This window comes from Rhagoletis pomonella, unplaced genomic scaffold (assembly GCF_013731165.1).
Source record: "Rhagoletis pomonella isolate Grant_MI unplaced genomic scaffold, Rhpom_1.0 Rhpom_scaffold_00012, whole genome shotgun sequence".
Lineage (NCBI taxonomy): Eukaryota > Metazoa > Arthropoda > Insecta > Diptera > Tephritidae > Rhagoletis > Rhagoletis pomonella.
The window spans coordinates 22,570,026-22,582,632 of record NW_023458566.1 but is presented as its reverse complement, the minus strand read 5'-3'; the positions used below and the strand labels follow the sequence as shown (position 1 = coordinate 22,582,632).

Below are 12,607 nucleotides of genomic sequence, written 5' to 3'. Positions count from 1 at the left end.
TGGTTGTTGGCTACCTTGCTTAAGCACGGGTCCTCTCTCTAAAACCTCCCATATTATCAGCGATACAGTGTTCCTTATAATTTCCAAGCTTTCTGTACACTCAAGGGTATAGTATCAAGAGAGAAAGACACAACTATCAGTTAACCTTTCCTCGCTAACTTCAGTTATGGCTTTATTAAGATCAGAGATCCAAAAAAATATATTTCAAACAATTTCATTTCACTTTATTGCGTACACACTTTTTTATTATTCAAAATACAAATATTTAATTAAAATACAAAAGCTTCTCAAATGCAAGTAGCTGTCCATTTTTGGCTTTAAAGTAATTATATTATGCTATTAAAAGTACAAACTTTGGTAATATGCATTTCGTTTAAAACGGAGTAAAATGCGACCAATTTGTGGTAATCAAACGACGTTGGGCATGGCGCCGCACCGACGAGTTCCGAACATTCTTTAATATGCAGCCCACGGGTAAAGTTACCTGTTTTTTACAAAAAAAGTTCAAAAAGGTTAAGCGTATTTCCGTAAAAATATTACTAGAAAATGTGGAAAGCATCAATAGGAAGCAAATACTATAAGCTGGCCAGTCTGGAATGCATTCAAATTTATTTTACTAAAAAAAACAGTTCAAGCAGGGCGTTTATACCAAGAATAGCGCACACGAATCAGATATTCAGGTCGGAAGTAACTTACAGATCTCGAGTTTGTGACCTTAACTGGCGCTTGCCCTGGGCAAATTACGAAGGACTCATGACCCGCCAATAGTTTGGCATTCAAACCTGCTGTAGACGGCAGACGCATTAAGGGTGCAGGTTGTAGAACAGGCTCCGCCACTCCCGGGTAGCTCAAGTCAAGTGAGGGCAAGGGTGTCGAGGGTGTAGGTAATGCTTCTGTAAGAAGGTGAGGGAAATTACCTCGCACAAATTATAGTGAAATGGCGAATCTGATTTTCTCTTACCTTTAACGATAATTTGGAACTCGCAGCGTGCCGTAATCCCCTGCTCACTGGTTGCCTCATAGTAAATTGTATGCTTGCCAGCATTAAACAGCTCACCAGGTATCTATTTATAGATTAAAGATGCAACTTTTATATATTAGTTGAGCCGCACCACTTACTCTCGACTTATAAAGCTTCTTAATTGGACCCAGTGTGCTTTCGAAACGTGGCTCCTTCCATACCACCGAACGATACACTTGGTTTGGACTTAAAGCCACCTCAAACGAGCGCGTACAGAAATTCACTTTCGGCGATACGGCCTGCTCCACATAAATGATTGTCTGGCATCTTGCCCGTCTGCCCGAGACTGGATCGCGACCACGGAATGTCACCACATGCCGTCCAGCGCCCAGATGAGCTTGCATATTGCGAGTCCAAGCTGGGTGAGACTCAATGTAGCGGTAATCCATATTGGTTATGGGTTTTTGTAGAATGATGTGTGCAGTGCTGGCGCCTGACGCCAAGAAAACTGTGGTGTTTCGTGGACACTTAATGAACGGACGTCGAGCAGCAACTGATCCACCAAAACCGATTCGTGGTCGCACTTGTGTTATTGTGGGTCGATTGAGGAAGCCATTTACTGACGGGCTGACAGGCAGTGTAGGCAGTGGGCCAGGCAAAGGTATAGCTGGCAGAAACTGTGTTCTCGTCGCTGGCATGCATTCGAAGGTAGCGTTGTGCGACCAAGTGAGATCAGATGTGCAGACTCCTACGCTTTTTCCGACTGGCACATAGCCAGGCTGGCATTGTAGCCGGCAGCGTTCGCCCATAAACACCTTACCAGCTGTACAGGCAGTGGGTATAATTACGCCATTGAGTGGTGGCTGCAAGCGGGGACAAGCGGTAGCTGCAAAGCGGCACAGATAAGACTAATCTTTTTCGTTAACTAAGAGGATTGCGCTACTTACGCGTACAAATATTTTCGAAGTTATCCCATTCTCCGGAGGCATTGCAAAACCGTTGTGATGGTCCTTCCAAGCGATAGCCCTCTTTGCACCAAACCTTGCAGCGTGTGTTGTAGAAGTGCTTCTTCTTGTGGCGATATTTGGTACAGTGGAAGTCCCCATTGGCGGGCGCCAAGAAGGGGGCGCACTGATCACGCAGCTCCGGCGCGCGCTCACACGTGCGACGATCCACAGCCAAGCGCTGTCCCGTTGGACACTTACACTGATAGCTGCCAATGTGATTGATGCAATCACTGCCCACGCAACCGCCGTTTTCATTCAAGCACTCATTTATGTCTTCACAGTCGCGTCCATTGCGCAGCGCGAAGCCTTTCGGACAGACACACTCATATGAACCATTTGTATTTACGCAGCTGTATTGACAGAGACCTGGCGTGGCGCATTCATCGATATCCTCACACTTCGCGGAATCTTGCGAGCTAACTGTAAAGCCGGGCGGGCAAAGTGTCACACAGCTGTGACCATTGTCCGGCGTTGCCGCGTCTGAGCAGAGACACTCGAAGCCACCGACAGTGTTGTGGCAAATACGTGCACATCCGCCATTGTTGTATCCGCATTCATCGATATCGGCACACGTCTTTCCGTCGACGGAGAGCTCTAGCCCACTTGGACATGAGCAACCTGTTTCGGGATTACAAATGTGAGAGCAACCGCCATTTTCGCGCAAACAGACATCAATCAAGGCTGTGTCCACATCGAGCTCATTGGTTCGTGTATCAATCACAGAAGTTACCTCGACGCAGTTTCTATTGTCAACTGCAAGCGCATAGCCATCAGGACAGTTGCATTCATAGTCGCCCAATTTGTTTTTGCAACCATGGCTACAGCCATGTTCGCTGCCTACGCATTCATCTACATCCAAGCAGGTCGCTTTATTCTCACCTAATAAGTAACCTTCTGGGCATATACACTCATAACCGCCCTCTACATTTACACATTCGTGCGAACAATCGTGTCGTCTCAGTGCACACTCGTCAATATCGATGCAGGTGCGGCGATCCTCAGCCAGCTGGAAGCCTCCCTCGCAGCCGCATTCGTACGAACCTAGAAGATTTACGCAGATGAAAGTACAGTTACCAAACCCATTTGCGCATTCGTCAATATCGGCACAGTCGCGCCCATTTGCCAACATTTCGTAACCCATGCTACAAGCGCACTCAAAGCTACCCGGCGCGTTGCGACAAAGCTGACCGCAGCCGCCATTAGCCGCAGCGCATTCGTCAATGTCAAGGCAGGTGCGCGCATCCACAGAGAGCCCATATCCGCTTGGACAATGGCACTGCGCACCCACACCTGGCACTAATGCACACCCATGCGAGCAGCCGCCGTTATTCTGCAAGCAAGCATTCACCAGCAGACAGGTGCGATTATCGGCAATACTTAGCGCATAGCCCGGCGGACAAGAACACTGAAAGCTGCCAGGATAATTCAAGCAAAAATGGGAGCAATTGCCATTCGATATGGAGCATTCGTCGATGTCTAGACATGAGGGTGTATGTTTTATGATAGATGTGGCTGGAGTTTGCATGACTGATGATGAAGCGTATGATTTCGGCGCAGCAGGATGATATGATGAGAGTAAAGCCCGCAGCGAAGCATAAACCGGTGGTAAGCCCAGCGCGAACCCCTGTGGGCAGATGCAGGTGAAAGATCCATTAAGATTTTCACACAGCATGCCCTTCCCGCAATTGTGCAACCCCAAAGCGCATTCGTCTACGTCGAAGCAATATGACTTGAGCGATCCATCGAGAAACTCAAATCCCGGTTCGCAGGCACAATCGTACCCACCTGCATAGTTCTGGCAGACCTGATGGCAACCGCCATTGCCAATCTCGCACTCGTTCACGTCCACACACGACTTGCCATCGGCAGCCAGTTCGTAACCGCTGCGGCAGCCACAAGCACCATCATCTTCCGATCTGCAAATCTGTTCACAGCCGTTGTTGTTCTCGGCACAAATATCCTTGTAGAAGCAGTTTAGTCCATCATCAGCTAGTGACATGTCATGCGGGCAGATGCACTTGAAGCCAACACCTTCAGCAATGCATTGGTGCGAACACTGGTGGGCCTCGCAAGGATCGGCGATATGGCAAGCGCCAGTCGCGGCATCGGGAACGGAGCCATCCGTGCATAGGCAGATGAAGCTGCCAGGATTGTTGACGCAGTTTAAAGCGCCACACAGATTAGGATTGGACGCACATTCGTCGATGTCTTCACACACGTGATCGCTGCCTTCGGTGAATCGAAAACCAGCTGGACAGCCGCACTGATATTCACCTAAAGTGTTGAGGCAATCGTGTGAGCACCCGTGCAGCTCAGCGGCACATTCGTCGACATCATTGCAATGGTTGCCTTCATTCACATAGCCAGCCGGACAATCACACTCATATGAACTGTTATCCTCACTTGGGATGCAAGTGCCTGGCGAACAGCTTTCATAGCCGCCTTCCTTGGCGCAAACACTTTCGGCCACCTCGCAATTGTGCAGATCATCGCTCAGCGTGTAACCCGCTGGACAAACGCATTCGTAGACGCCACTGGGCAAGTCCTTGCACTGGTAGGCGCAACGTGTCTTATTCAATTGCGGATTATTCAAGTCTTTGCAAGTGTCGATAGCGCATGTGCGTCGGTCTTCGAGCAGATGTTGATTGGCTTCGCAAGTGCAAATAAAGGAGCCGATTGTGTTTTCGCAGCCACCAGAGCAAATCTTCGCAGGCGCAGCATCAGCGTCGTCCTCACGCTCTACAATGACGTCGCACTCGTTTATGTCGATGCAGGTGCGCTCATCGTCGGCAAGATCGTAGCCACCGGGGCACGTGCACTCATAGGAACCCTCAGTGTTGAGACAATGCTCGCACCCGCTGGTGCCCTCAGCGCATTCGTCGATGTCAACGCATTTGTCCGAATTGTCGCCGCCAGCGCGATAGCCACTTGGGCAGATGGGTTCAGTTTCGGCGATGCGGCGTATACCCTGATCGTCTTCACTCACAGCGTCATCAGCGTCTCCATTTTCACTATTTTCAGTATCTTCGTTTTCTTCTGCGTTCTCTTTGGCATCTTCGGGAGTATTGAGCGCTGGTACGCAACGGTAAGAGCCAGGTGTATTCTCACAGCCGGCAGAACACAGCGCTGCCACTTCAGGCTGCTCGCATTCGTTGATATCTGAAAATGCAAAGAAATAAAAATTAGCTCAGAAATACGACTTTTCCACTAATGAGCGTAAATGAAGTTGGTTTGGTGAGTTAGATTGACACTTCGAGATTGCTGCTTCGACACATTCAATTTCAGCTAATTTGGCTAGCAGTCATTAAGCAATTCTGCGTATCAGCTTTCAACGCCACAGCGCACGCACCTTCACAGTTCGTTCCGTCCGGCGACATCAGCCAACCGCTTGGACACAGACAATAGATGCGACCCATCGAGGAGAGGCACTGGTGTGAGCAGCCACCGTTGGCGATGGCACACTCGCCAGCATCTTCGCATGTGTGATTATCCTGGGATAATTGCGTGCCAGCCAGACCTTCGCAGGAACACCTGTAGCCGCGCCACTCGTTGTGGCAATTGTCCTGGCATGGCCCATGACCGTTGCGTAACAGGCACTCGTTGATGTCTGTGGCAACCAAAACCGTATGAGTATGTGTGCGCGTTGTACGAAGTTGTGTGATTGTGTGTGAGTGTGAGTGGCCGTGTCGAATGATTGCGTGTAATACGAATACAAGCGGGTGTGTAACGGTGAAGGTATAAGGAAGGGGTGATGCATGCAATTATATGGAATAAATGATATAAAAGCGTTTAAAATCTAAAGTTCTCTTGAGCAGATGGGCCGGCTGGTCACTTACCGATGCATGTGTTGCCCGTTAGCGTATCGATTTGTAAACCCTGCTCACAGGCGCACTGGTAGGAGCCGGGCAGATTGTTGCAGATTTGCTCGCAGCCGCCATTGTTCAGCTGGCATTCATTGATGTCTTAGCAAAATGAAAAGCGAAAATAAATACAATAAATTTTGAAAAGATGTGCTTTCTTTTTGTGCTTTAGAATTCGGCGGGCTCACCATGACAACTTGCGTAATTGTTTGGATCCAAGCTGAACCCTTCAAAGCAGGAGCATTTCAGGCGTGGCTCGTTCTCGCCAGGGAAAAGCAGACGCTCGCATTTGTGTTCGCAGCCGCCATTGTCTGGACCGCAGTAATTGTCGAGGAAACGTGGCGTATATGGATCCTGTGTGGGTGCGATGACAATATTCACGTCCGTAACTGGGGCAGGTTCCGGTTCGGTAATAGGCTCAACGCTGTCAACTTCAACGGGATGCGTACCCTCCACGTTTTGTTGTACGGTGGGCTCAATCTCATTGCTGATCTCTTGCTCTATAGGCTGCATAGGCTCGACTTCTGCAGGGGGTGGAGGTGGCGGCGGCGCTACACGATTATCAACAGCCCCTTCTTCCTCCTCTCCCTCAGCTTCGTCTTCTTCATCGCCATCAACTGTTTCATATTCGTCGTATTCTAGCGCCACACAAACATTAATTTCAAAACGTATTTCTATTTTTAACAACACTCACCTTCTTCGTCCACATCGGTGTATTCGCCCAGCGCCACACACGTCGGCAGTTCTCCTACCCATTTGCGTTGACTGCAGTACAGCGTCGCTATCTCGGCGTCCTCCAACTCGAAGTTGTCATTGCACGCATAGAAAGCCACCAAGAAGATATGGTCGCCTTTACGTCGCCGATCGTATTTCTCTACAAAGCCATGACGTATTTCTGGCGCCTTCACTTTAGCCTGCACACAGGACATATCCAGCGAGGCGGCCATATCCGCAGATACGTGGCGATCTTCTATTATATCCAGCGGTTTCTTCTTTTTCCCCGCGCGCTCACTGTTTGCCCCGCCAGCCACCTCATTCGAGAGCTCAACTGAAATTTTCGATTTCCTTATTCAGTTCGAAGCCGTCACCGGTGTGGTGTATTTACTTACCTTTTACACAAGTCGGCGGTTCGGCATCCCAGAGGTCTGTATCTAAATTGCATACCAACTCGTTGATGCCTCTCAACTCGTAGCCTTCTTCGCATGTGTAAATGGCTCGCACTGCATCCTCGTTGTCGATTATTTGTATGGCCGAATGCTCGGCGTAGGGCGCGTTCTCGCAATCCTCATAACCCGCCAGTGACACTTTTCAAACAAAAGCAAAAATGCAAAGAAATAAAAAAAATAAATGCTGATTAAATGGTGATCACAAATAATTTAAAGAAATAAACATTTGCATGTACAAGTTGTTGGTGTATAAAAATAGTGTGGCAACCACCTACTCATTCTCTGTTCCTCAGAAACACGACGCTAATTTTTTCTGGTGAATTTTCACTTTGATTTATGCTTTGATATTTTTAAATGACTTAATGTTTTCTTATACTACTTTGTACATACATATTTGTATACCATATGTACATTAGGGTATGGGAGATTTTTCGTAAAAAAAATTGCCGAAGAAGCCATGGGTCTACAATCAATTTGGAGCTCGCCAAATTGCAAAAATAGGTTTCGCAGCATTTTACTATAGCATCGTAAAGAAGTGCTTTAATTTTGTACTAAATAAACTACGAGGTGTTTTTTGGTATGACGAATCCATTTTTGCACATATATTTTTCTTAAAATTTTCACGAGAATTGGCAACAGTGAAAATTTTCACATTTTCTTCGAAACTTATTTTTGCAATTTGGCAAACTCCAAATTGATTTTAGAACCATGGTTTCTTTGTCAAATTTGCTTAGAGTTACACATAGGCTCCTGCTGTGCCATATGCGCATTGTCGAAAAATATTGACCCACCTTAATATACATACATACGTATGTTCGTATACATATAAGCGCATATATATATATACATATGTTTGTGTGTACATATCGCACCTAAATCAAAAACAGTCACAACTCAAAAAATCCCAAATATTGTGGAGGCAAAAACTTTTGATGCTGCGCAAGCAAAATAAAAACAATTTTGACAGTATTTTTTCAGTTAAGGAAGATGGTGGTGAGGAATAAATTTTGACGGACGTTATACGGGTAAATATCTAGCCCTAACCGCCAAAATAACGTAAGCGACATTTTTTTCAAAATTTTATTTTTGATGCAGAAATGCATCTAGATGCTCTAGGAATATTTCTGCATCAAAAAGAAAATTTTGAAAAAAATGTGGCTTACGTTATTTTGGCGGTTAGGGCTCGATATGTTCTCTGAACTGTTTTATAGAAAAAAATTAATTTTGAAACATTTTTAGTTGTGACTATTTTTGATTTAGGGTGTGGTATGGAGTTTGCTCGCCGGCCGGCCTGTCTGTCGCACATTAAACGATTTTCTTATTCAGTTTCCGATCCGTATAGTGATATGACTCTCTCATTTAGCAGCAGCGGTCATAAATAACGAAATTGAAAAACATTCAATATCTACATATTTTTTTCAATTCAGAATAAAACAACAAACATGTCATAGATATAATTCCCCGGTTTTCGAAAATTAAAAAGAAGCGGAGGATAAGCGCCCGAATTATGTCATTTTCAAAATCATATCCACCAAATAAATATATTGACGTTTGAGTGGAAGATCGACCAATCTCTCGGCAGCCGGTGCGAAAATGCCCTATATCAGAATTTGATTGAAGAGGCCTTTTCTTAGATTTTTTTTTCCAAAAACGCCCTATCTCAACTGAAAATATATTACAGTTATTTATGGTATTCAAAGTAGATGAATTGCCCTACTGAAGATATGCTGATATAGAGCGTTTTTGAGGCGGTAGCTGAGATAGGATGTTTTTGAATCAAATTCAGAAATACGGTGTTCTTCAATGAAATTCTGAGATAGGGCGTTCTTCAATCAATATCTGAAAGATGGCGTTCTTGGAGAGGTTTCTGAGATAGGTCGTTTTAGAACCGGCTGCCACTACCACTCAGCCGTCGATATGCGATATAAAAATGAACTTAAGCTCAGACCCAATCTTCTCAGTACTGTGGAAGTCATTGACCCCAAAGTTTTTTGTAGGTCAAAAGTGGACGAATGTACATAAAGGATGAGTTATTAACGATTCCATTGCCGATGAACTTTATGCACTGTCGACTTTCTGGATATACATACATACATACTCGTGTATCTGATAATGATAAGAGTTTACAATGGTCGTATGTATGTATATGAAACTTTATTGTAAATCTCTTCCTTGGTCTGGTTTTTAGTGTTCATTTTGCATCACCATCTTGACCTTATCACATAAACACTAGAAATGAAATCTACATATGGAAAGCACAACGTAACTCCATCGAAGCTTTACGAAGTTTCCATCCAACCGGCCGGCCAGTTGAGATTTCCACCGGTAGAAGTAGCTGCTACAAGCTTTGACCTTAGTCCGCCCCATTCCAGCCGTGAAAAAAATGACGTAGCCACCTCGCATTCGCAGAATTTTTTCAGCGTTCTCTAAATTTCCTATGGCTGTGGCTGGTACCCACATTACCTTTAGCTTTGTATTCTGATGCGATTGCATGCTAAGTCGGGCTTTCGCTGACCATTTTAGAGAATATTATCAATGAACCTAGAACATTGATTGCACCTTAATTTTCAGATTATGTCTGTATCATTTTAGTAAAACACCTTAAACGAATTTATAAGATTTGACTTTGAATTAAAAAGGAATAAATTTCCCTTCAATAAATTTATAGTTTATCTGAATTGTAGTTGTCGATTCGTCAGAATTTTATTTTTTTATGTATGTATGTAACTTTGGACCACATGAACCGTTTTTGACAATTCTTTTTTATCGGAAAGGTTTTACCACAAGGGGGTCCTAAACTAATTTCAGATTCAAAGAATTATTTGAGCATTGTAGTCGGTTTTTTTTTTTGCTTAAGAATTACTTCAATTACGCGCATAGATATGTATTAAAGGAGCATCTTAAACTACACCTAAAACCAGTATATCGTGGAAATATTATTTTGGAACCCTGCCCAACTTCTCAACCAACTTCAAGCTATTCCGCTCTAATTCCGAATAATACAGCCAGGAGGAATGCAAATTTTCTTGGAATTCTGGAGGAAACGCGTCTTTTAGCATAAAAGAAGAACGTTATTAATTTTAATAAAGAGCTACTTATTAAGTGCTTAGTTTTGTGCTGTCATTGTTATAATAAATAGTAAATTTAAAACCTTTTTATTCGGACACAATTTTCTTTCTTCTCATTTGGTTAAGATATTTTGATCAATGCTATTTTGGCCTGATCCACCTTGTTCATAACGAATTCTTCTACTCCAATTTGTGATTTGAGTATTGATATTTAAACAAAAAATGTAATGAAGAAACTTTTTCATGGCAGAAATACACTGCGAGGTTTGGCATTGTTTGCTGGATGACGACCGCTAATAGCAACAACTTTTTCTTTGTTTTCGGAATAGAGCCTAGATTCGACTAACTCTAACCACTCTTCCACGGGGCTAATTTACTTAACAAGAAAGAAAGCCTAATTGAGATAATCCTGTTGATGGATAAAACTCTTTTATGTTGTCTGTCTTCAGGTCCCGCTCTTACAAATATTTACTCTCGAGCTCTTCCTACTATCTAGTACACCAATTTCAGACGTGACATGGAGCAACGGAAGCGTTCACTTACCACCAATTAACGCCACCACCATCAGCCAAAAGAATTGGCAGTGCGCCGCCATGCTGCTAATCCTTTACGCTTAGCCAAATCAAAAACTTTTGCGAAGAAAACTCAAATAGCTTTACCAAGTACACTTTAATGCAGTGGTGTCAGCGATGTTAAAACATTGTCAGATTTGTCGGTGACACCTTGAATTCTATAAAATTTTTAAAATGAAAATAGCACACATAAAATATATATTCTTTTAATCCGCAAGTTCTAAAAATAGCTGTTGCTTTAATGTGGAATTATTTGAACACTTTCACAATATGCAGAATAAAAATATGTATGGAAATAAACGGAAGTTGGATTTTTTTTTTGTATCCAATTTATTAGCCACGGTATTTCCACATTGCATACACTCTTTCACACAAATGTATGCTCAACACTTTAGCAGGATATGCAAAGCGTTTCTTTTTATTTAGCCACAATATTTTACTTACGCACAACTTAACTTAACCACGGCCGAGAAAAGACTAAAGATTTGCTCGCCACACTATTTTCCACAAATGCCGCCGCCACTTCTGTCAGATATCATTTTTTATATATACTTACGTATATGTATGTATGTATGTATGTGTTTATGTCGGTGAATATACGGAAAGATATACATAAGTGCTCGCCTGATCGGCAGCCTGCTGCGGCCTCAAAAGCCAAACAACAAGGAAACATTGTCTCCAAAAATCATAAAATGGTTCATAAAATGGATTTTCTCTCAGGGGCCCGCTGCCTTGACTCTCCGCTATTTCACAGCTTCCACGCAACAGCAACAACATTGCCAGCAACACGCCCTGAATTGGCCCACTGGCATGGCGTGCGTGTGTGTATGGATGTATGGATGAGAATTTACCGGCGATCGCGCCAAAGATCTCCAAGCTGTTTCGCTATTTATGCGACAAAAACTATTATTAGCACATGTGTACATATAGACAGGCAGTGTGTGCGAAGCATTCGGAAAATATGAGTGAATATAAAAAAGTCATTAAACATAAAAAAAAAAATAATATAAAGGAAATGGTTCATTCGCCACGATCAGCGTTTGTCATTTGGCTTGCAGGCTGCTTGCTGTCATATGCTTTCTGTTGAACTAAAGACTGGTTTTCACTATGTCATATATTGACACCAAAATTTGGCGACATATTTTGACACAACTTTATCTCCTCTATCCATACCTTTGCCAATGATATTATGGGCCAACAACTGACGGATAGCCGATTTCGAAGTGCATGTACACGACTAAAGACCTATCCTGATCCAATTCAATCGATAAACCGCTTTTTGATCTCTTTTGACAATGTGTTTTCACTTATTTGACGACAAATGCCACTGAATTTGACATAGTGAAAACCAGCCTTAACTCTTCGTTAATCGAATGTGTAGTGACAACGCCCTGTAATGTTTGAAGTAATTCAAATAAATCTTGTGTGAAAATGTTTGCCATTTGAAAATGGAGTAATTCTTTGTCGGCAAAGAATAAAATCTAAACTAAAACTTTTAAATGCAAAGTAGTTGCCCGATATTTCGGAGTTTAGCTTTTATTTTATTATTTATGCATACAATTTGATGTACTTTCCACTTTGTACAATTATTCGGTAGTGAAAGTGTTACATCGAATACTTTATTTGATGCTTCACGTAAAAAAGGGTGGAAAACAGCAAAACCTAACTTCAAGAATTAAAAGATGTTGATCAAAAGGCTTTTGAAACACTAGGTCGTGGCAAAGAGAACTTATATGTACGCTGACCATATTTGTGAGAGTCGAATACGGGACAAAAATTAATTTTGCAAATTTTTTCCACAACAGCTTACAGATCTTAAAGCATTCCTGAATGATCTTAGATGTACAAGCCCTTAAAGAGTATCCCTGTAGTAAAATCGCAAATTTGCAGGATAATTTTCTCAAGATTTTAACCCCGTACAAAAAAAAAAAAAACTCATTAAATTTTAGTATAGTATAGTGCTATTTTAAGTC

The 12,607-nt window shown here is 43.1% G+C and overlaps 1 protein-coding gene across 1 annotated transcript; it reads right to left on the bottom strand.

Moving 5' to 3' along the window:
• Positions 1-289: 289 nt before the first annotated feature.
• LOC118747643 (fibrillin-1-like) lies at positions 290-7,273 on the bottom strand. The gene is made up of 11 exons (XM_036481692.1): positions 7,270-7,273; positions 6,938-7,132; positions 6,523-6,876; positions 6,017-6,466; positions 5,805-5,930; positions 5,318-5,575; positions 1,909-5,127; positions 1,120-1,847; positions 962-1,064; positions 697-893; positions 290-484 (listed from the first exon to the last, which is right to left on the bottom strand). Exons 1-11 carry the CDS (start codon positions 7,271-7,273, stop codon positions 374-376), a joined length of 5,745 nt encoding a protein of 1,914 aa, XP_036337585.1. The 3' UTR covers positions 290-373.
• Positions 7,274-12,607: the final 5,334 nt, after the last annotated feature.

Excerpts from the sequence above, each read along its gene's own strand:
- LOC118747643 (XM_036481692.1), bottom strand. Across the intron at positions 6,467-6,522 it reads CACCGATGTGGACGAAGAAG|AATACGACGAATATGAAACA; the intron begins GTGAGTGTTGTT and ends GTGTGGCGCTAG. Across the intron at positions 5,576-5,804 it reads AACGGGCAACACATGCATCG|ACATCAACGAGTGCCTGTTA; the intron begins GTAAGTGACCAG and ends TGGTTGCCACAG.